A 25,941-nucleotide genomic window follows, 5' to 3' on the forward strand; every position below is an offset into this window, starting at 1 on the left:
CCTTTATAATCCACAGTGAGGTGCTCACAAATCTAACAGCTTGGCCTCTAGGGTATTTTGGTTTTATTTATTTAGGGTTTCTGATGCACTCCAAAGTAATTTTATTTCTTAAAAGAATGAAAATAAAATTTCTCTGTATCCTGGAATTGAGCTGAAAAATAAACAGCAGTCCTCTACATTATGTTCAAATGAATGTTAAATTCTTGGAGCTCCCCCAGCGTCCTTAACCATCCTATTCTGATTGCCAGTGTCTCATCATACCCTGTTTGTCCTTCTATGAATAGAAAAGAATTGTGTGTGTGTGTGTGTGTTTCTGTTTTTTTAGTTATGTCATCTGTCATTACCATACGGTAACCCAAAATTAAAATCATGGGTAAAAAAATGCTGGACATTTAGCTTCATAGTGTCTTTAAGTTAAGGGTTAAGACTTCATGCATTTCCTTTAAAGTACTTCATTAAATTAAGTGCTTATTTTACCATCTGACATGAACATTTGTCTAAATAACTGTTATTTAATTGAAAAGTGCACCAACCTTTCTAGTGTCAGTATTATTGGTAATCAAAATAATAAATTGCAATTCTTACCCCAAGCATCAAAATGTTTTTATTAAGAATTTGCAGAACTTTTCAGATTTGCTAAGTGCTTCACATTCCTAACTAGTTATTCTTTCTACTGCCCTCTGAGATAAGCAAGTATTTTTGCTATATGAGTTATTGTTAACACCTGTGTCCAGAGTAAGTGCAGATTCATAATAAGAGCTTTCAGGTTAAGAACTGCTAAGTCTATTTTTGGGTCTACTATACTCTCTTTTTTGTCTTCTAGATAACTTCACCTTTACAAATCAATATGAGAGTTTCATTTCTGTCTTAGCTTAATTCATCACCATTTTACGTGGATATGAGAGATTTTTAATAAAGATATGGTCCATACTTTTTCTGCAGATACCTAAAGAAATATACCCTTGTGTTTACCATCCTGCAAAATAATACCATCAACAATCTTAGTGAGTCACCCATTATTGCAAACAACTTTGAGCCATAATTATATTAGTTCTTTGCACTGGCAATTTAAAAAGTCAGTGGAGAGAGAAATGAGGGAAACAATCTTTTATGCCCAAGTAGAATTTAAGAATACATTTGTTAACATACCTAGTGGCTACTCAGATAACATGCACTCCCCATTCCATTAATATGAGATACATATTTTTATATGTATTTTAAATATGGAAAGGATATGCTTAGCAGTTGTGCTTGACACTGTGATATGGTATATTCATTGAAGAATAAGGGCTCATGATTCCTCTGCTGTTTTGATTCATATAACTTCTCACTGGAATTTTTTTTAATTTGAGATATTTTGATAGTGAGAATGGATGACTCCAATCATTTCCTGTGTATGTAGGGTATTAACTGACAGTTCCAGGCAAAAGGTATTAATTGACTAAACCCAGTTCATATCTAGTTGTTTAACAGATAGGAAACATTAATGACCTAGAGCTAATTCAATGACTTTTTAATTTATTTACTCCCTTTCTCTCCATCCTGTTCTCTGAACATTGTTTTTATATCTGCAGGAAGTTGAATGTTAGTATTTGAGTTCAAAATTCTCTCCTGCATATCTTATATTACAAGAACTAATGAAAAACTAAAAGAGTCAAAGATAAAGGAAAAATGTAAGGTAGCATGATGTAGCCACAAACTGATTCAGAACTGTATTAAAACCATAATTTCCAGGTTGGTTGCATTTAAGAGACCCTTGACCACGATACTTCTTACCACTAAACTGGAAGTAAGCATTAACCAGACATGTGTAATCTCAAGATGCACATTGTGTGAATACTGGAAGTTTACCAAGAGGTTTATCTTTTGCAACTGTGGAACTCATGACTATTTTCATGAAGTTTTTGGACAATATCTAGGCAATATGGAAGTCTAAAAATCACAAATAACCTTTGTCAGTTTTGCCTTTTATAATGCTTTATTATTCTACTACTGTCTTAGGAAAAAAAAAAAAAGACAGTCCTAAATTGGCAAAAGACTAAAGAAGACTGCCTATAACCCCCAAACTTCAAGAAATACTGTTAAATTAAGGCTTTCTAAAACCCTTCTTATTAGTATCTCTTAATATATGGAACAGGATCTTGCAAGAAAGTTGATTTTAACTGAATTCTATTTCCAATCAATACTCTGTCTAAAATCAAATATATTTTCCCATAAGGGAACTTATGCAGACTCCCTGCTGAATAGGTTGAAAATATAGTGCTGAAGGACCATTTATAGCACATTTTGAGTGACTTTCCTCATTTATTACTATGTAAGCATCTTCTTCTCTTTTTGTACTTTTACTCAAATCCTCAAATTTTAATGAGGTAAATTTAATAAGGTAACCATATTTCATAGTATCTAAGGCTCAGTGAGTGTAATCTGCCTAAGATAACACACGCAATATCTTATTCTATATCCCATATAAACTTTCAAATATATTTTGCTGCCTCACCAGGACTTCTTTGGAATTAAAACTTCGTCTCTGACTTTGATTGCCTGCTGGCATTTAATATAGTGCTAGGGGTGGAAGGGTGTGCTCTCAAGTGCAGGGCTGATGTGGCCTCTCACCTTGTATTAGACGTCAAACTAATCCAAGTTTTCGTTTCTTTTTCCTTCCCTACCCATAGCCTGGCAGGCAGCCAAAAGAAGGAAGAAAAGAAAATGCCCCATTATTCTATCAAAGCATAAATAACAGGGGAGACTAGAGGGGAAATAAGATAATGTGGAAATGCTGGAGTCCCCCTTTGGTCAATCACAAGGTCATTGGCCACCCAAAGGGCAGAGCCATTCATGGCCTTGCCCTCTCCTACTACATGTGAACTGAAACATTTCCAGAGGAAAGAGATAGCATCAAAACATAATGTTTTCAATTTTTATCTCTTCTAGCTGTCTGTATGTATGCATTTCACTTTATTTTTTTTAATTTCATGTGTTTGGTTTAATTATTGTTTCAAAGGTGAAGGGAAATCCTGTTCCTCAAGCATCTGCCTCTGCCCAGGCTGTGTTAGCACATTACCCACCTAAAGGAAACACTTTGAACGATGATGCTGAATACATGCCAGTGGCATCCTGCTTTCATGCATATTCAGTACTGTTACATTTATTTTGATCTACTGATACTTTACATAATGGTGGTTCCCATATTTACTATTGCCCAAGTGAAAGCCATTTTCTATTTTTCACTGAGGACATTAGGAAATCTATTTTAATGGAGAGTTTCTTTGGAGAGTCTTAGAAATGCTAAGGATATCAAATTGAAACTTGTAATAAGTCCAACTATTTATTCTTCTTTGTTTCCTTCTTCAAACCCAGAAATTGCTGACAACTGTCTTTCTAAGATGCAGTGGTTAGAGCCCTCCTCTCCTCCTCTAGCTCTTTATTAAGCTTGGCCCAGGAGGAAACTTACTTTGCTGAGAGTTGTGACCAGGGAAGAAAGAAAAATAACTATTCTCATGGGTATGATCCTAATTACCTGCACAGGTATCAACGGCTGGTTTGCTGAAAGTGGCAACTCCACACCACCAGGGTCCCAGTCTTAAATACCCATAGTCCTGGTGCCCTTCTGTGCTGTGTCCCAGCCAAGCTATACATTAGAAATCACAGAAAATGCCCCTCTAAACGAGGAAGTGATAATAATTCCTCATGTTGCCTCTGAGTTTTCAAATTTGTTATACATATGCCTACACTTGGGAAACCTAAAGTCTTATGAACTCTTTCATGTGTGAATTATTTTACATGGGTATTGTTTTTATTTTCCAAATATACATTTCTGTTATAACACTTTATGTATCTTTTCAAATGACACCACATTCCAAGATTGTGATGTACTGGTTATGTCTGCAACTCCTATTCTCCTTCACTTTTCCTATCTCCTTCATCCCCCTCTAACCTATTTGTTAGTTGAGATATAATTGACATATAACAATGTATAAATCTAAGGTTTACCACATGTTGATTTGATACATTTATATATTGCAATATGATTTCTACTGTAGCATTAGCAACACCTCCATCCAGTCTCTTAGCAACTCTGAAGCATTAAAATAAAGGCACACTTAGAAGACACCACTAGATTAGTTCCCTACTTCCTTTCAAGGAGATCCAGAAACAAGTTTATGGTACTGGGGAAAATCTCACAAAAAAGTTTAAGAATCTTCTAAAAAGTTATTTAAAAGCAACTTGAACCCTTAATATCCCTGCACTTACAGAAATAACACAGAAGGGGAGTTGAGAGCGAGGACTGAACTCCCTTTGGCCACTCAGTAGCTATGTGGCCTGGGCAGCTGTCCATTACTCACCATCAGTTTTGTGAGTCCCTGTCACCTGCTGGGGGCTTTCACATACACTATACATTTATCCTCACACCAGCCCTGTGAGTAGATCCTATTGTCCCCTATTTACAGAAGAACAAGCATCTTAAGAGGAGGGACTTGTCCAGGGACTTGCAGCTAAGACTTGACACATGAGGATGAGAACCCAGACTCACTGACCCCAAGGTCAAGACTCTTCTCTCTGCCTCACTAATTAGAGAGTCTTCCAATATTAATTTATTGTGATTCTATTATTTAAATTTTATCTCATTTTAAAGTTATAAAAAAAGCTGACTGATTGAGAACATTTAAGCCAAATAACTGTAACAATTTTTATTTCAACCCAAGTGCTTGTTCTTTATAAATGCCTTAACCTCATCCCTCAAATCAGTTGACTGAAAAAAAAATGTTGACTGAAAATATTGCTAAAGGGAATGGTTTAAATACATTTTTGTTCTCTTCCAGTAGTAGATGGAAATCTAACCTGCTTTCAAATCTCTGAAATTTCCCCAAATTAAAAAGGACACTTCCATAAAATTATATTATTTTTAACACATCAATCTCAAAACTGAGCCCAAAAATAATCAGAATAATTTTTAGAGGCTTTTCCCTGAAACAGAGAGTGGACTCTCAGTAACAAAAATGGAGAAATTCATTAAAAATTCCAAGTAAATCTTATATACATAGACTCAGTGAATACCCCTTCCCCCAGCAGCAACACTATTTTTATTTCTATTTAGTACATTTCACAGTGGTTAACACTTAGCTTATTTGTATAACTTGGCACATGGCTGGGAAGCCAGACGGCTGGAGCTTGAATCCTGGTTTTGCTACTTGCTAGCTCTGTGACCACAAGCAAGTTTATTAGTCTCAGTGTAAAACACAGATATCCTAAGGCTAAATAAATTTAATACCTATGCAGCACTTAGAACAGTGCCTGGCATATTAAGGCATTATAAGAGTGTTAGCAGTTATGATTTTGGAGAGTGAGATTAAGAAAAGAAGGGAGACTGTTTTTACTTTTGTAACTTTAAAATAAGAAAAATATCAGTTTGAAGTTACTCAGCTCTTATGCTACAAATATGTTTCATGTTGCTCTTAACAAACCCTTTTTTGTAATGCCAGACTGAGAGCAGTGATTCTTAGCCTGATTTTACCTGACAGATATGCTGAAAGATATTATGATTTGCCCTGAATACCACAACTTCCTTCGAGGGAATTCTAGTCACTCCCTTCCTCTGAATACCTCCTTTTACTTGATAGAATTTGGTAAAATCACAGAAACTACTTTTCATCCCCAGACAAATACTAAATCCACCTAGAAAATAAATAGTATTGGAAATGGAAAAGGTATCCGGATTCTCATTGTACTTTTTGCCTGGTTCTTTCAATCCCTGGCCATAAGGATCATGCTTCAGCTTTTCGCTGTATAATGTTTTTATATTAAGGTAAAACTCGCTTACATTAAATATGCAATTAAATCTGTTTTGATAAATTTATACACCTTTGTAACCATTACTCCAGTCATGATATAGAGCATCCCATCACCTCAGAAAGCTCCCTTGGAATTCCTTCCTGTCCAGCCCTGCCATCCTTTTTCCCTTAGGCAACCACTATGCTGATTATTACCACCAGAGATTACGTTTTCTTAATCTGGAACCTAATATAAATGGAACTATACAGAATGTACTCGTACCTGGCTTCTTTCCTTTAACACAGTGTTTCTGAGATATCAATACATGTATTAATGATTTAATTGTTTAGAATTGCTGAGTAGTGGTCCGTTGTTAGAATATATCACATTATTTTAATCCATTCTCTTATCTATGGACACTTGGATAGTTTCCAGCCAGTATGGGCTGTCATGAATAATATGGCTAAAACCAACTTTCTATATAAGCATTTTTCGTGGGCATATGTTTTCATTCTCCTGGGCAAATACCTAGAAATGGAACTGCTAGGTTGTAGGGTAGATACTTGTTTATGAGAAATTGCCAAACAGCTTTCTCAAAGTAGTTGTCCTATTTGCAGCCCCACCAGCAATATATAAAGTTTCAGTTCTTTTACATCTTTGCATAAATTTGGTGGTGTTGTTCTGTTTAATTTTAGCCATTCTAGGAGGTGTGAAATGATACCTAATTTTGGTCTTAACTTGCATTTCCCTGAGACCTAATGATTTTAAGCTCCATGTACTTATCGGTTAGCTTCTTTTGTACAGTGACTATTCAAATCTTTTGCCTATGATTTTATTGTTATTTGTCTTATGTAATTGCTCTGTAAGGGTTCTTTACATATTCTATATCAAAAACCTTTGTTATATATTATAAATATGTTGTCGAAGTCTGTGGCTTGATTATTCTTTTCTTAATGCTGTCTTTTGATGAGAAGTTTTTAATTATGATGAATAACAACTTACCAATTTTTTCCTATTATATTTACTGCTTTTCATGTCCACTCTACAAAATCTTTGCTTATTCCAAAGTGGCAAAGATATTTTTCTATGTCTTTTTCTAGAAATTTTTTGGTTGTACATTTGAGTATATATCTGCTATTTTGTGTGTGGTGCAAGATAAAGTTAGTTTATTTGCTTGTTTTATGCTATATATATATATATATATATATATATATATATATATATATATATATATAGCATATACATATCAAGTCATTCTAGCACCATTGGTTAAAAAAACTTCCTTTTGGCCTTGGCACATTTGTCATCCTCATCCTCCTCCTCTTCCTCATAATAGTCCTTCAACTTTGATGTTCTGCTTGTGTTAGTAATTTTATATCTTTGTGTTTCCATATAAACTTGAGCAACTTGTTACTTTCTCCCCCCCCCAATTTTTAAAGCTTTGTGGGACTATGGTTGCTTTGAATTTCTAGATAAGTTTGGGTATACTTAACATCTTAAAAATATTTAGTCTTCCAAACCATGACCACCCTCTGTATCTCCATTTACTTAAATATTTTCCATTTTTTCTTAGCAATATTTTATAAATTTTAATGTAGACATTTGATATGTCTTATAAAGTTCATTCTTATGTTTTATGTACTTTGCAGCTATTATAAATGCAATTATTCTGTGAGTTTTATTTTCCATTTTTATATTAATATATAGAAATATAATTAATTTTTGCTGTTGAAATGCATCTTCCTAAATTCACTTGTTCTGTTAGTTGTTCTGTGAATTCCTTAAGATTTCTATGTAAACAATCATTTTATCTGCAAATAGAAATAATGTTACTTCTTTTCTTCCATTTCATATGCTATTTATTTATTTATTTATTTGCCCTCATAGAGACTTTCAATACAATGTTGAATAGAAATGTGGAGAGCAGACATCTTTACATATTCTCAATCTTAGAGGTTGAATTGTTCAATATTTGCCATTATGTATGATATTAGCTGTACGTTTTTCATATTTGCCTACTCAGAGTTAGTTAAGGGTAGTGTCCCCCAGACTGCCATGTCTGCCCAAGACTTCTGACTCCAGCTGCAAGGAGTTAGGGTCCAAATACATAGTTAGAGAGAAGAGTTCACATAAGACTACCCTCATTTCTGCTATCAAGTTTGGGGTTTTGCAAAACCACCCTCAGGTTTGATAATTTGCTAGAATACTCACAGAACTCATGGTTATATTCATTACAAGTAAAGGATACATTAAAATTGACTAAGAGAAGAGAAGTGCAGGGCAGAGTCTGGGAGGATTCTAAATGTGAAGTTTCCTTTGTCCTCAGGGACCTATTACTCTACTGGCCTCAATGAGTGGCAAAAGCATGGAATATTGCTGATCTGAAAAGCTCACCTGAACTTTGGTGTCCACAGTTTTTGTTGAGACTTCATTACATGGGCATGATTGATTGATTAATTATCCATGTGGTTGAACTCAATCTCCAGCCTCTCCCTTCCCCAGATGTCAGGCTGATATCAAATGGCCCAAAGCCCCCACCCTAAACTGTATGATTGTTCTTTCAGGTGTGGCCAGTCTCCACCCCAAGATGATTGGGTGTTGATGGCCCTGCCCTGAGACATCTCCTCAGCATAAACTATCAGGTGTGATCCAAGAAGCCCACCACAAATAAGAAAGCCACTCCTATCACTCAGAAAAGTCTAAATATTTAGAGATTATCTCCCAGGAACTGAGCACGAAGGCCAGACCTCTCTTTGGGCAAAGCCAAATTCCTTCCTACACAAAGTCCTTTAACAGGTTGAAGAAATTTTTTAGTATTCTTAGATTACTAAGAGTTTCTATTGCAAATCATTGTTGCATTTTCTCAAATGCCATTTCTATATCTACATCTATATTATATTCTATCTATATATACATTATTTCTAAAAATAATCGTATTGTTTTCTCATATTTTTTATTCTGATACAATGGTCAGTTACATTGATTGATGATTGAATATTAAGCCAATCTTGCATTCCTGGAAAAAATCCCACTCTATTATGATGTATCATAATTTATATATATATTGATGGATAGTATTTGCCAATGTTTCATTAAGGATTTTTTTGTCTACATTCATGAGGAATATTGTTCTGTAATTTTCTTAATTTATGTTTTGTTCCTTTATCATACATCGGTTCAGTCTTTTTAGGGAGCTTTCAATTTTCTTGATGATTTCAAATAACTAACTTTTTGCTGTGTTTTTGTTTCTATTGCTTATTTTCAATTAAAAAAAAAATTTTGCTCTTGTCATTACTATTTTCTTTCTTCTAGTTATTTAGAGTTTGACTTGCTCTCTTTCTCTAATTTCATGAAGTAAATTAAAACTTTAGATCACTGATGTTAGCATTTCTTTTTTTATAACTTAAGCTTTTAAACTTTTAATCTCCCTCTCAGCAATGGGTTAGCTGCATTCCACAAATTTCAATATGTTGTATTTTCATATTTACTCAGTTCAAAATATTTTTATATTCCTCTTGTGATTTCTACTTTGGAGCCATGTAACTAGAACTCTATTAACTTCAAAACATTTCTCATCTAATTCCGTTTTGTTCAGACAGCCTAGTCTGTACGCTTTTAGTCTTTTGAATGCATTGAGATTTTATTTATTTATTTATTTTTTGGCCTAGCACGCAGGCATGCAGTATTTCCAGGTGGATGCTCCTCAACACTTGAAAAAACTTATATGGTGGCTGATGGGTAGAGTGTTCTATAGTATATTATGTTAAAGTAGATAATAGTTGGTTTAAATCCTCTTATTCTTATAGATTTTTTTCAAATTATATGAAATCACTTCACATATAATGCATTGATAAGAAGGTTACAAGCATACACTTCCAGTACTAGAGTTAGCCCAGTACTAGTTACTTCATTATGATCATGCTTACTGAATTTTAGTCCATTTACCCTATCAGCTACTGAGAATGATCTGTTAAATTCTCTAAGATTGTATATTTGGCTATTTCTCCCTTTAGTTCTGTCACTTTTTGCTTTAGGCTTTCATTAGGAACATACACACTAACAATTGTTGTGCCTGCTTATGTATTGAACCTGTTATAATTATTAAATGTCTCCCGTTATGGTTATAATATTCCTTGTGTTGAACTTTACATTGCCAGCTATTAATATAGCCATACTGTTTTCATATGCTTATGGTGTACATGTGTATCTTTTTCTATCCTTTTATTTTCAGTTATCTCTTTATATTTAAAGTGCATCTCACGTACAGAGAGACTGATCAAACTATGAGTCCCAGGCTGCTGCTTAATTTTGTAAATAAAGTTTTATGGTAGCACAGCCGTGCCCATTTCTTTACATGTTACCTGTGTTGTTTTATGCTGCAAAGCCAGAAGAGTTGAAACAAATCCATGTGGCCTGCAAGACTAAGATATTCACTATTTGGACCTTTCAGAAAAAATCTTAACCCCTTGTATAGAGCATGTAGTTGAGTCTTGATTGTTTATTATAGTCTGACAATTTTTACTTTATAATTGGAGGATTTAGCCAAGTCACATTTTACTTAATTATTGATATATTTACATTTAAGACCACCAGCTCCCTATTTGTTTTCTAGTTGTCCTCTGTTTCTCTTTTCCTGCCTTCTTTTGAGACACTCCAATAGTTTTAGTGTTACATTTTAATTTATCTACTGGCCTTTTAACTATATGTCTTTGTATTCTTTTATTGTGGTTGCTCTAGGAATTTCAATAAGACAGTTTATAACAGTCAACTTATGTAATAATCTAAAACCCCAAAACATTATAACTTCATTTATCCTCCTCCATATAATTGTAGTGTGAGGTTTATAATATATGCAGTTGTAATGGATATGACAACAAGAGCAAAAACGATGGAAGAGGTTAAATGAAAATACAGTTTTTCAAAGGTCATATATAATGCTATATATATAGCATTAAACTGTTGGTTGTCTTTGTAAAAAAATTTTAATAGTACTTTATATTTTAGCACATATATAATCTATATTCATTCTTTCTTATATATCTGAGTTTCCATCTAGTATCATTTTCCTTCAACCAAAGAACTTTCTTTAATACTTCTTTTAGCACAGGTCTGCTAGTGATCATTTTTCCCAGTTTTCTTTTATTCAATTTAACATGTCTTTATTTTGCTTTTTATTAAAATATATTTTTACTAGATATAAAATTCTAGTTTGAGAGGTTTTTTCCAGCATTTTTAAGACGTTGAATTAACTTTGTTATGCACTGTTTTCTTGATGAGACATCAGCTGCTTTTCATGTCATTGTTCCCCTGAACAAATTTTCTACGGCTACTTTCAAATCATTGTCTTTATATTTGCTTTCAATTACTTTCAGTATGATGTAATTAGATGTGTTTTTCTTTTTATCATTCCTCCTTGGAGCTGCTGACCATTTTGGATGCAAGTTAATGGGCATCAACAAATCTAGGAATATTTTTCATTGTTTCTTCAAATATATTTTATGCCCCAATTCTCTTTTGCTTCTCCTACTGGGACTCCAATTACACATTTGTTAGATTGCTCACTAATGTCCCACAGGTCACTCAGGATCTGCTTCTTTTATTTCTATTATTTTTCTCTCAATTTTTTAGAATATATAATTTATATTTTTTGTCCTTATGTTCAATGAGGCTTTATTCTGCACCTCCAATCTGGTAATAAGATAATTTAGTGAATTGTTAATTTCCAATATTGTAGTTTTAAGTTGTAGAATGACTTTCGTTTACATTTTCAGTACTGAGATTTATATCTGTTCTCTCATTGTTACCTTACTTTTCTTTAAGTCATTGAACATGTTATGTAATACTGATTAAAAGTTCTTAACTGTTATTTCCAAAGTCTCTATTATTCAAGGACATTCTCTGGACTTTGTGTTACATTATTTTACTCTTCATTTTTATGTGTGGTAACTTCTTGTTCATAACTATTCTTTGTTTGGTGATACGTTTTAGAGATCCTAGGTTCTACTGTATAGGCTAAAGGATATGGATTGTTTTTCCAATTTTCTTTGATCATGTCACGGTTACTTTTACATTTTATATTTCACATCTGTCAGGGTGAATGCTGAATCTTGACACATAGTCTTTACTAAGTTTTTCTGGGATTTCAATAGAAAGATTGACATGATTGCCAATAACTCCTGGCTTGGTTAGGTTCAACTACAAACTCTGTCTCCTCTGTGTGGGTAACAGCTAAAATCTATGTCACGTTTTTAAGCTTTCCAGGTGTTGCTTTCTTCTGGGCTACATGAAATTTCTTCCACATGTGCAATTTAGAGATCATTTGTGTAGTTTATACACAAATCTGGGCTCCTCACCACTCTTTGGCTCTCTCCTTTTTTGAGATTTTATTACCCTTGATTTCAAGGTTTAGTTCTAGTTAGCCTATGCCTCTGCACATGGGAGATGCCCTCAGAGGAAAACTTACGCAAAAGTAGAGCTCATCCAGTATAGGGGTCAACTTTCCTTCAGTTCCTAATTTCTTCCTGTTACTCTCAAGTACAGCCATATAGCTTATTCTGTATTTTCCTGAGAGCTTATAATGTTATAAATGTAAGGATTGACAAAATAGAAGTGGGTTGTTTTTTTAATCATTACAATTACAAGAGCTTCTAATAGTCCATGCTTTGTTTTATTTATTTATTTATTTTTAATTTTTGAATTTTATTTTATTTATTTTTATACAGCAGGTTCTTATTAGTCATCAGTTTTATACACATCAGTGTATACATGTCAATCCCAATCACCCAATTCATCACGCCCCACCCCCACCCCCATGCAACTTTCCCCCCTTGGTGTCCATAGGTTTGTTCTCTACATCTGTGTCTAAATTTTTGCCCTGCAAAGCGGTTCATCTGTACCATTTCTCTAGGTTCCACATATATGCGTTAATATACGATATTTGTTTTTCTCTTTCTGACTTACTTCACTCTGCATGACAGTCTCTAGATCCATCCACATCTCAACAAATGACCCAATTTCGTTCCTTTTATGGCTGAGTAATATTCCATTGTGTATGTGTACCACATCTTCTTCATCCATTCATCTGTAGATGGGCATTTAGGTTGCTTCCATGACCTGGCTACTGTAAATACTGCTGCAATGAATATTGGGGTATATGTGTCTTTTTGAATTATGGTTTTCTCTGGGTATAGGCCGAGTAGTGGCATTGCTGGGTCATATAGTAATTCTATTACTACTTTTTTAAGAAACCTCCATACTGTTCTCCATAGTGGCTGTATCAGTTTACATTCCCACTCACAGTGCAAGAGGGTTCCCTTTTCTCCACATGCTCTTCAGCATTTGTTGTTTGTAGATTTTCTGATGATGCCCATTCTAACTGGTGTGAAGTGATAACTCATTGTAGTTTTGATTTGCAATTCTCTAATAATTAGTGATGTTGAGCAGCTTTTCATGTGCTTCATGGCCATCTGTATGTCTTCTTTGGAGAAATGTCTATTTAGGTCTTCTGCCCATTTTTGGATTGGGTTGTTTGTTTTTTTATTATTGAGCTGCATGAGCTATCTATATATTTTGGAGATTAATCCTTTGTCCGATGATTCATTTGCAAATATTTTCTCCCATTCTGAGGGTTGTCTTTTCTTCTTGTTTATGGTTTCCTTTGCTGTGCAAAAGTTTTGAAGATTCATTAGGTCGATTTGTTTATTTTTGTTTTTATTTCCATTACATTAGGAGGTGGATCAAAAAAGACTTACCATAATTTATGTCAAAGAGTGTTCTTCCTATGTTTTCCTCTGAGAGTTTTATAGTGTCCGGTCTTACATTTAGGTCTCTGATCCATTTTGAGTTTCTTTTTGTGTACGGTGTTAGGGAGTGTTCTAATTTCATTCTCTTACATGTAGCTGTCCAGTTTTCCAAGCACCACTTATTGAAGAGAATGTCTTTTCTCCATTGTATATCTTTGCCTCCTTTGTCATAGACTAGTTGACCATAGGTGCATGGATTTATCTCTGAGCTTTCTATCTTGTTCCATTGATCTGTGTTTCTGTTTTTGTGCCAGTACCATATTGTCTTGATTACTGTAGCTTTGTAGTATAGTCTGAAGTCAGGGAGTCTGATTTCTCCAGCTCCGCTTTTTTCTCTCAAGACTGCTTTGGTTATTCGGGGTCTTTTGTGTTTCCATATAAATTTTAAGATTATTTGTTCTAGTTCCATAAAAAATGCCATTCTTAATTTGATAGGAATTTCATTGAATCTGTAGATTGCTTTGGGTAGTATAGTCATTTTCACAATATTGACTCTTCCAATCCAAGAACATGGTATATCTCTCCATCTGTTGGTATCATCTTTAATTTCTTTCATCAGTGTCTTATCATTTTCTGCATATGGGTGTTTGTCTCCCTAGGTAGGTTTACTCCTAGATATTTTATTCTTTTTGTTGCAATGGTAAATGGGAGTGTTTCCTTAATTTCTCTTTCAGATTTTTCATCATTAGTGTATAGGAATGCAAGAGATTTCTGTGCATTAATTTTGTATCCTGCAACTTTATCAAATTCATTGATTAGCTCTAGTAGTTTTCTGGTGGCATCTTTAGGGTTCTCTGTGTATAGTATCATGTCATCTGCAAACAATGACAGTTTTATTTCTTCTTTTCCAGTTTCTATTCATTTTATTTCTTTTTCTTCTCTGATTGCCGTGGCTAGGACTTCCAAAACTATGTTGAATAATAGTGGTGAGAGTGGACATCCTTGTCTTGTTCCTGATCTTAAAGGAAATGCTTTCAAGTTTTCACCATTGAGAATGATGTTTGCTGTAGGTTTGTCATACACGGCCTTTATTATGTTGAGGTAGGTTCCCTCTATGCCCACTTTCTGGAGAGTGTTTATCACAAATGGGTGTTGAATTTTGTCAAAAGCTTTTCCTGCACCTATTGAGGTGATCATATGGTTTTTATTCTTCAATTTGTGAATATGGTGTATCACATTGATTGATTTTTGCATATTGAAGAATCCTTGCATCCCTGGGATAACTCCCACTTGATCATGGTGTATGATCCTTTTAATGTATTGTTGGATTCTGTTTGCTAGTATTTTGTTGAGGATTTTTGCATCTATATTCCTCAGTGATATTGGTCTGTAATTTTCTTTTTTTGTAGTACCTTTGTCTGGTTTTGGTATCAGGGTGATGGTGGCCTCATAGAATGAGTTTGGGAGTTTTCCTTCCTCTGCAATTTTTTGGAAGAGTTTGAGAACGATGGGTGTTAGCTCATCTCTAAATGTTTGATAGAATTCACCTGTGAAGCCATGTGGTCCTGGCTTCTGTTTGTTGGAAGATTTTTAATCACAGTGCCAATTTCATTACTTGTGATTGGTCTGTTCATATTTTCTATTTCTTCCTGGTTCAGTCTTGGAAGGTTACACCTTTCTAAGAATTTGTCCATTTCTTCCAGGTTGTCCATTTTATTGGCATAGAGTTGCTTGTAGTAGTCTCTCAGGATGATTTGTATTTCTGTGATGTGTGTTGTTATTTCTCCTTTTTCATTTCTAATTTTATTGATTTGAGTCCTCTCCCTCTTTTTCTTGATGATTCTGGCTAATGGTTTATCACTTGTTTATCTTCTCAAAGAACCAGCTTTTAGTTTTATTGATCTTTCCTATTGCTTTCTTTGTCTCTATTTCATTTATTTCTGCTCTGATCTTTATGATTTCTTTCCTTCTGCTAATTTTGGGTTTTGTTTGTTTTTCTTTCTCTAGTTCCTTGAGGTGAAAGGTTAGATATTTTACTTGATATTTTTCTTGTTTCTTGAGGTACGCTTTTATAGCTATAAACTTCCCTCTTAGAACTCCTTTGCTGCATCCCATAGGTTTTGGATCATCGTGTTTTCATTGTCTTTTGTCTCTAGGTATTTTTTGATTTCCTCTTTGATTTCTTCAGTGATCTCTTTCTTATTTAGTAACATATTGTTTAGCCTCCATGTGTCTGTGCTTTTTATGTTTTTTTCTCTGTAATTCATTTCTAATCTCATAGCATTGTGGTCAGAAAATATGCTTGATATGATTTTAATTTTCTTAAGCTTACTGAGGCTTGACTTGTGACCCAAGGTGTGATCTATCCTGGAGAATGTTCCATGCGCACTTGAGAAGGAAGTGTAATCTGCTGTTTTTGGATGGAATATCCTATAAATATCAATTAAATCTATCTGGTCTATTGTGTCATTTAAACCTTCTGTTTCATTATTTATTTTCATTTTGGATGATCTGTTCATTGGTGTAAGTGAGGTGTTAAAGTACCCCACTATTATTTTGATACTTTCAATTTCCTCTTTTATAGCTCTTAGCAGTTGCGTTATGTATTGAGGTGCTCCTATGGTGGGTGCATATATATTTATAATTGTTATATCTTTTTGTTGGATTGATCCCTTGATCATTACAAAGTATCCTTCCTTGTCTCTTGTAACATTCTTTATTTTAAAGTCTATTTTATCTGATATGACTATTGCTACTCCAGCTTTCTTTTGATTTCCATTTGCATGGAATATCTTTTTCCATCCCCTCACTTTCAGTCTGTATGTGTCCCTAGGTCTGAAGTGGGTCTCTTGGAGACAGCATATATATGGGTCTTGTTTTTTTATCCATTCAGCAAGCCTGTGTCTTTTGGTTGGAGCATTTAATCCATTCACATTTAAGGTAATTATCGATATGTATGTTCCTATGACCATTTTCTGAATTGTTTTGTGTTTGTTTTTGTAGGTCCTTGTCTTCTCTTGTGTTTCCCACTTAGAGAAGTTCCTTTAGCATTTGTTGTATAGCTGTTTTGGTGGTACTGCATTCTCTTAGCTTTTGCTTGTCTGTAAAGCTTTTGATTTCTCCATTGAATCTGAATGAGATCCTTGCTGGGTAATCTTGGTTGTAGGTTCTTCCCTTTCAGCACTTGAAGTATATCATGCCACTCCCTTCTGGCTTGTAGAGTTTCTGCTGAGAAACCAGCTGTTAACCTTATGGGAGTTCCCTTGTATATTATTTGTTGTTTTTCCCTTGCTGCTTTCGATAATTTTTCTTTGTCTTTAACTTTTGCCAATTTGATTACTATGTGTCTCGGCGTGTTTCTCCTTGGGTTTATCCTGTATGGGACTCTCTGCGCTTCCTGGACTTGGGTGACTATTTCCCTTCCCATGTTAAGGAGGTTTTTGACTATAATCTCTTCAAATATTTTCTCTGGTCCTTTCTCTCTCTCTTCTCCTTCTGGGACCCCTATAATGTGAATGTTGTTGCATTTAATGTTATGTCAGAGGTCTCTTAGGCTGTCTTTACTTCTTTTCATTCTGTTTTCTTTATTCTGTTCCACAGCAGTGAATTCCACCATTCTGTCTTCCAGGTCACTTATCCGTTCTTCTGCCTCAGTTATTCTGCTATTGATTCCTTCTAGTATAGTTTTCATTTCAGTTTTTGTATTGTTCATCTCTGTTTGTTTGTTCTTTCATTCTAGGTCTTTCTTAAGCGTTTCTTGCATCTTCTCCATCTTTGCCTGCATTCTTTTTCCGAGGTCCTGGATCATCTTCACTATTATTATTCTGAATTCTTTTTCTGGAAGGTGCCTATCTCTACTTCATTTAATTGTTTTTCTGGGGTGTTATCTTGTTCCTTTGTCTGGTACATAGCCCTCTGCCTTTTCATCTTGTCTATCTTTCTGTGAATGTGGTTTTTGTTGCACAGGCTGCAGGATTGTAGTTCTTGCTTCTGCTGTCTGCCCTCTTGTGGATGAGGCTATCTAAGAGGCTTGTGCAAGTTTCCTAATGGGAGGGACTGGTCCGTGCTTTATTTTTACATTGTGAAAATATTATGTCCTCAATCTTATTGTAACTTCCTTCTTCCCATACTGGTCAAAGTAGGTTGAAAAAAAAATACAGTTGCAAAATTGATTTATTACATTGCTAAATTTATTTTATTTTATTTTATTTTTATGCTTATACAACATTGACTCTTTTATCTGTCTCTCTCTCTACTGGCTCCCTGCAATTTGGAATTTTTACTTTGGAGGAAAGAATAGTATTTAATGAAGTGAGCTTGAAAGAATAAAAGAGAAAGAGAGGGAGTGAAAAGAAAAGTAGAGAGAAAAGGAATGAAGGAAAAGTCAGGGAGATGAGAGGAGGCAAGGAAAATAAAAGAAAATGGCTTTGAGAATCATGTAGTTTTCCTTGATTGCCACAATATCTTACTGATATATGGGAATTATAGTTATTATTATATATTAGGATATATAGCAAGGTGCTACTAGAATAATCAAGGTACATATTTATGCATATAATTTTGTGCAGTTTTACCTGAAAACATTAGAGTAAGACGTCACTCAAGTTCTGTCATTTCAATGTAGCATTTTCTCTATTTTACCTATCTGTAAAAAAGCAGCTGGGTCTGTATTGACTTCATATTGCTGAACACTAATATCATAAGGAGCAGTAAAAGGGAATAGATGTAAACTGTAATAAGATCAGTTAGTTCAATGCGGGAAAAGAAATATCTTTTGGATGCCTACCATATTCAGACAGTAAGATATAATAAAACATGGTCCTTATTATCAAGGAGCTTACACTCAACTCAAGGAGACTAAAGAGATTGGCCACATTTGAAGTGTCATGGGACAGATGGCTGGAGATCTGGGTAGAGACTCACTGAATGGAAGAGTTGGATTTCTCTGTGTTTAAGGTCTGAAGAAAGCAAAACATGCCAGAGTCTCAATCAGAAACTTGAGAGGGCCATGACTTAGGAGTAGGGACAAACCAGATGTAGACTGAGTCTTACTAAAACTGCAACTGAGCTTCAGACCCTATCTGCTCACCTATCTGCAGTAAAGGGGTGACCTTATGTGATGGAAAATAACATCATATGTAATCTCTTCTGTTATTTTATATATGGTGTCATGCAAAAAAAAGGACTAGATAAGCAAAGAGTCAAAAAAATATAATCAATAATCAAGAGTAAAAATAGACAAGCAGATCTATGCATTTGGGTATTGTAGTTAACAGGCAAGGATATTAAAATAACTATAAATAAGGTATTGAAAGGGGAAGAAAAGATGACCAAAGGAGATGAATGGAATAGAAAATAGAAATGTACTTTAAAATATTTAAAAATCAAATTGACATTTTAGACTTAAAAAAGTTAATATTAAAAAATAGGTCTTTGGGGACTTCCCTCATGGCACAGCGGTTAGGTATCTGCCTGCCAGTGCAGGGGAGCCAGGTTGGAGCCCTGGTCTGGGAGCATCCCACATGCCACAGAGCAACTGGGCCCATGCGCCACAGCTGCTGAGCCTGCGTTCTAGAGCCCACGAGCCACAACTACTGAGCCCCCGCGTGCCACAGCTGCTGCGGCCCACATGCCTAGAGCCCATGCACTGCAGCAAAGAGTTGCCCCTGCTTGCCACAACTAGAGAAAGCCTGTGCACAGCAACGAAGACCCAATGCAGCCATAAATAAATATATAAATAAAAGGCTTGACCTTTTAAAAAAAATCTTAAAAAAAAATAGGTCTTTGGTGGATAAATTTAAAAGCAGACTGGCTACAGCAGAACACAAGAGAAGTAAACTGTAATACAGATCAATAGAAAACGTCCAAGTTGAAGCACAGAGAGGAAAAAGAATAGATAAGACACATAAGAGCATGAGAGACATGTGGGACACACACAAAAGATCTAATTTATGTATAAGTGAAATCCCAGAAAGAATAAAGAGCAAAAATGTCTGTCACCTGTAAAATAGATAAATAAGCCCAATAACAAGCTATACAGCAATGAAAATAAACAACCTACAACTACATGCAACATTATATATGAATGTCACAAACATAAAGTTGAGTTTAAATAAAAGGCAGACAGAAATGAATACATGTGGTATGATTCCATTTATAACAAATTATAAAACCAGGTAAAACCATTCTGTGAGATATCAGGATTATAGTAACCTTTGGGGAAGTAGAAGTGACTGGAAGGGAGTATAATGGGGGATTTCTTCATCTGCAACTATTTTGATTCTTGAACTAGGTACTAGTTACATTCATGCACCCAGTTTTTGAAAATTCATTGAACTGTACTCTTATGATAGGTACATTATCTTGTATGGATATTATTGAGGTTACTAAGATTTTATTCATTACTAGTTAAGTAACTTATTAGCAAAAGAGACTAGACCTCAAATGATCTGTGGTATATATATATATATATATATATATATATATATATATATATATATATATACATAATGTGATATATATAATGTAGATGGCATATATACCTTTATTTTATACATGTAAATTCATATATATATATATATATATATATATATATATATATATATATATATATATACTGTCACATATTATAGGACTCAATCATGTTGGCAGGGTTTGAGGTTGCTCTCCTGCTTACAAATCAATTTAGAAGGCTGTAGTTTAAGCTTAATTAAGAATTTTAAAATCACAAATTAAATTAAATTTAAGCTAAATATAATGAATGTCTCAGTATGAATGAGCCATATGTCTTTATCTCACTTGGACATAAATCATACACAGTTACACACTATTAACACTATGACACTCTTAACACTATCACACTATTAAGTTGTGATTCTAGCAAATGAGTTAAGGAGTTCTATTTAAAGCATAGAAATACTTTTAGGGAAAAGTGGAGTTTTCTACCCTAGCTTCCTTAACCAAGAGACACATCTGGTACTATATAATTTTTATATAAAAGTAGAAGTATTACTAGGAATTATATAGCAATAATAATTTGAAGTACCATATCACTGTGATTCCCCTGATGTGCATATAACAAGGAGAGAGTTAGGGAATAAAGGAGGAATGGAAGGAAGGAAGAGAGAGTGGAGGGAGGGAGGAAGGAAGGAGGGAAGGAAATAGTACACTCTTGGAAATACAGTTATGATTTCTCTCAAGTGGTCACAAAACCAAGGAATTTAGCTGTGTGTTTAAGAAAACCTGATTTCAGCTCTTAAAAGAGAGAATCTAGTAGTTGTGTGTAACCCTGGAAGCCACTAGGGCAGTGGTTCTCAAACTTTACATGCAGCCGGACCACTAGGAGGTCTTTTGTTTATCATAGATTGCAGGCCCCATCCCCAGAGTTTCTTTTACATGCTTCTAAGGTGGGGTCTCAGAATTTTCACTTCTGTCACGTTCCCAGGGGGTGCTGATACTGCTGGTCTGGGGCCACAATTTGAGAACTACCACATTAGAGCTACCTTAGCTTCTGCTAAGATACAGGACATTGGTTCAACATGGATGCATAATAGGGAATGCAGAAACTGAAAGCCCCTAATGAAACTTCTTCAGAAAATTTTTGCAGGATGCATTTTCCCAGAATGAAAATTTTGACTATCAAATGATAAGAATTACTTCCCGGAAAGTAGAAAGAAAATCAACCCAGGCAAAAACATGATGCAACTAAGTATGTATAGTGTGTGTTCAAAATAACTGACTTCTTTTTCTCTTAGCATACATTTAATGCAACCCTACAACCAAGGTAATTTCAGTGGAATGTGTTCTGTTACCAATCAAGGCTCACAGATGTGAAATTGTTTGTCCTAGGGACTTACGTGCATTCGATGTATAACATTTGCTTTTCAAAGATACATTAATGTGAACCCTAAAATTAAAAATAAGAAAGGTTAAATATGTGAGTGTCAATGTGATAATGTTTAATTCTCTCATAGGACTGCATCAAAACATGTAAACAAGGATCTTGGTAATCTGGAAGAAAACAAAAAGTTAGAAGAAAACAATCACAAAACAGAAGCCTAAGAGAGAAACTGTTCCACTTGTTGTCCAGGTGGGTAGGCTGTCTGAGGTTTATAGAAATAATTCCCAGGAAAGTATGAAACATCCTAGAGATGAAAGGGAAAGCCATGACATTAAGATGCCTTATAATTACAGCTTTCAAACAGGAAGAGAGTTTTTCAAAAGGAAACTTTGGTTACTCAGAAAGGTGTTCTCAGAAGTATGGAATCTCAACAGACTCCTCATCCTCTGAATAAAAATCATTATCCTCAGAATAATTGAAATCAATTTTGAGATTTTAACATTCAATGAGCATTTTATATTTTAATGCCAAAAATTTTGCTGAGTGCAAAAATCTTAATTTTATAAATTGATATTTTGATTAGATGAGAAGCAATTCTCATACTTTATTTTAAAAAGCAATTATGAGAATAATTTTAAAATATAAAAATTTTAATCCAAGGATTTAATATACTTAAAAGTGTCAGCATATTTATACAGCCATCTCTCAAATCATTCTAATGAAAAGACTAACAAATTTGTGTGTGTGTACACACACACTTTTCCAAATAGTGTATATATTATATACGTGTGTATGTATCTATATGTGCATATATATGTGTGTGTATTATGTATATATCAATATAATATATATACATGCATATATATTGCATACATCAATATATAAGAGCTATATGAGTGTGATTTTTAAGATAATCTCCAAAAGAGATATGTTTCCATGGTATTGCCACTTTCAATTTGAACTTTTTATTTTTATTTATGTTCTCTTGAGCCAGTCAAACAGAGAAGCCATTTGGACAAAATATTTTTTGTGTCCTTGAGAATAATGTTACTATAGTTTACTCAAATATATAAAAATCCCCAACAGCCATAGTAAAACTTTGGTTCATTATAAATAAACCGCAAGTTATGATTTGAGTGGGTCACCTAAATTAATCCCATAGAGGAGATAGGGAGCAAGGGAAAGAATTGCAATTAGAAGAATGCACACAGGAAAGAAAAATAAGAATGATTGAAATAAGACATTTTTATAATCTGGAAACCAGAATCTCAAAATGATTGGGTGAAAGGAGTAAGATCTGAATTCCTTCCCTTATCCTGCCTTCCACTGGAGACCAAGTACGCAGCATTCCCACCTGATTCTTATTTCTGCTTCTCTAGGATTTGTTCCTCAATCCTCTGTAAATGTAGAGTTTACCTTCTTTTTTCTTCAAAATTAGATAGAGTAAATTCTCAAAGGAAAATTGAGCTTGAGGACAAAGCCCACAAAATGGAGTGTGATTTGAAGGGATAAGTGAGTTTGTTAACCTGAAGAGAAGCAGAATGAAATATTTTCCTGAGAAACCTTATAATTTTCATAAGAATTAAGCAATTTTCACAAAAAAATACTTTCAACAATTCAAAAAGATTATTAGTTGAAGAGCTGCAGCAATACCTGAGATTACAGTTAGGTTCTGGGACAGTGGAGCTTTATAAAAAGCTCTTATGAAGTATCACTTTCAGTACAAAGCATATGTTGATTGTGAAAAGTGATTGCTATGGTAACTTAGCTGAATTGTGGGTTTTTTTCATCATTTCAGAGAAAAGAAAACTATGTAGACCAATTGAAGCATGAACGTGGATTGTATTTAAGACATATACAAAGACATTGACGGCAATTCATGGTTCAAGTGTTAAGCAGTTCATTCTACCAAGCTGTCACAGGATTTTAGAGAATTATTTCAAATAAAACAATAAAATGAAATTACAAACAATAACAACACGTTTTGGCAGCCATGATAATAGGTCATATGTTGTGTTGGTTTGATTTTCTTTTCTGTAAATGTCTGCACTGAGAATTCCTTTTTGGTTTGCCTTTTATGTAAATTTTTTACGTAGCTATTTTTATACACTGTAAGCTTTGTTCTGGGAGTTGCTGTTAATCTGATGTATAATGTGATGCTTTTATTTCAATTGTTTATATGGATAATCTGAGCAGGTACATTTCTGATTCTGATTGCTATCAGTAATGCCCCCAGACTTTCTCACAAGCACCTAAATCCCAAAGGTGGCAGCTTGTGAAGATTGGGGACACACATTGCCCTAATCAAAAACTGATTTTTGTCACTAGGGAGGAGGAGGCAAAGAGTGAGGTTGATAAGCACCAGATGAACTACTTCTGTGTATGTGCCACCAGCTGACTCTCAAGGAAATCACATGCACGCGTATGGACACACACATAATAATGGTGCTCCCAAACTGACAATTTTGCCTATTCTGAAAAAACATCATATAGAATTTGGGTAGCATTTACCTTTAGAGACACCTGCTAGTAAATTATTTTCTGTCAAAATAAGAAAACAAATCAATGAATGAGAGACAGTTTGGAAAAATCATGGATAACATTCCCATTTTCATAGGTCACTATGTAAATCACTATAATTGAAAATTGGAGTTAAATCCTTTGGGTTATCCACTGCCTTAAAATTATACCTATTTCCTTTAAAAAAAAAGGTATCAGTCAGAATTGGAGATTTTTAACAGTGATCATTATCAAAGCTGTGTTATTTTCCACAGAATATAGAATATATATTTTTTTCGTGTGTTTTTGTTAACTACGCTACAGATATTGAATGCACCTTGAGATCATTTAGTGTTTTTAACTGGTACATAATTTATCAAGCAGTACATCAAAAAGTATAATAATAAAATGTCTATATACCTTTAGTTACATTCAAATTTGTAACTTTATAAACATGTTTTATGCTGGAGGAAATTTATAGGGTGGTAGTGTAAATGGAAACTTTTTGAAGTAGGCTGGATATGTGCCAGTAGCTACTTGGGACTAGACTTTTAAACTTTGCTCTTTCAAGCAGAAGCCTGGTTTCTGGGAGAACACGGCATGGCCATTTTTGTCATGGATTTACATAACTTTATTGAAGAAAAATGAACATCAGATTTCCAGGTATAGAACTGTGTTCTTTGGGAGGAAAGGAAAACTGGTGTTTGTTTTTTAGATTGATGGAATAAAAAATTAGGAAGGCAATGAAAAATAAATTGAAGATTAAAGTCAGATGAAGATTAGGAATAAATACTTTGTCACTTCTGCATTATTTAGAAACACACGTTGTTGTACATTTGTAAACCGTTTGCTGTCTGAGCAATAGTGACTCAGTTTATTAAAAGCTTCCTATAGTGTATTGGTATGAATTAAGTACATAAAATATCCTATTAGACTCGATGCTGTATAAAATATAATGGGAAAAAAGAAAATATATTATTTTGCCTCTAAACTTTGATTTATTGAAGTTTTATTTGGCAGGAAAAAATTGAATCTTGGTCAATATTTAAACCAAAGTGAAAGGGGAAAAACCAAAGTTATTTGTTTTGCATGGCTACGCCATTCTGTTATCTCTGTAAATACTGTGATTTTTTTCTTTTATCTTTAGAATTTTGTTAAAAAAATTCTAAAATTTTTAAACACCTGCTTTCCACAATAAACCATGAACACTAAAATGAACTTATTTCCATATAAATATTTTTTCTTTTTATCTTTTGGTGTGAGAGATCAAAGGTTCAAAGTTTAATTCCTAAGAGACATTTTACATAAAGAAGCAATGCGACAATAGAAAGAGAGGTTTTTACTGCAATTATTTCTTGGCTTCTATGGTTAACTAAGTCCAAAAACAGCTGTCAGAACCTAGAGAGCAGAACATGGGAAACTCTGAGCTATGGACTGAAAGCAGAAAGTTTGCCTGGGGAAAAAAGGGACAACATTGTTACCAGTGGATCAATGCCTGGATAAAACGGAAAGCTTATGTGTGCAACAGCAGCCATAAGCACAGCAAGGCTGGGAAGGAAGATAATGCACAATCCTCAACCTTTGAGGTTTCGTCTTTCCAAACTTAACTGGCAACAGGAGACAGGTTTTGCCAGTTCAAGGTTCACTCCCTATCTGTGATTACAGGACTTGTATGTGGAAATGGATTAACATACCCGTCTATGCCTAAAAGATAATAAAACTGAAATATGTCTTCACATATCTCTCACAGCTGTCTGCCTCTTGTCTAAACTAGGATGTTCATGCATAGGAAGTAGTTGTCTTTATTAAAGAGTGGAAAACTCATTGTGACTCCCCATCTCCCTGGAGAAGTAATTCAGCAAAATAAAATTGTCCATGCCCTCCTATGATGTCAGGTAAGCCACTTCATCTACTCCCCGATTTCACAAGGGGTGATTTCTATAATGTGCGTATCTCCCTTTTCAGCCATAGAGTCACACTTATTGTGGGCCTCCCACGTGGCTGTCCTGGGAACTGACTTAAGAGGACCTTTGCCTGTTCAGCGTACCATCTGGAGTTACCTAGGCATGAACCTAGAAATGCTTCCCCCTC

The 25,941-nt window shown here is 34.4% G+C and overlaps 1 protein-coding gene across 2 annotated transcripts in view; it reads left to right on the plus strand.

Moving 5' to 3' along the window:
• Positions 1 to 25,588, plus strand: part of ALCAM (activated leukocyte cell adhesion molecule) — a 214,535-nt gene extending 188,947 nt beyond the window's left edge. For both annotated transcript variants that reach the window (XM_081235868.1, XM_081235867.1), the window contains 2 exons: positions 21,485 to 21,600; positions 23,150 to 25,588. In XM_081235868.1, coding sequence (XP_081091994.1) covers positions 21,485 to 21,572 — 88 coding nt within the window. In that variant the 3' untranslated portion in view covers positions 21,573 to 21,600; positions 23,150 to 25,588. The remainder of the gene's footprint in view (positions 1 to 21,484; positions 21,601 to 23,149) is intronic.
• Positions 25,589 to 25,941: the final 353 nt, after the last annotated feature.

This window comes from Mesoplodon bidens, assembly GCF_964165515.1.
Source record: "Mesoplodon bidens genome assembly, chromosome: 5".
In the NCBI taxonomy this organism is placed as follows: Eukaryota; Metazoa; Chordata; class Mammalia; order Artiodactyla; family Ziphiidae; genus Mesoplodon; species Mesoplodon bidens.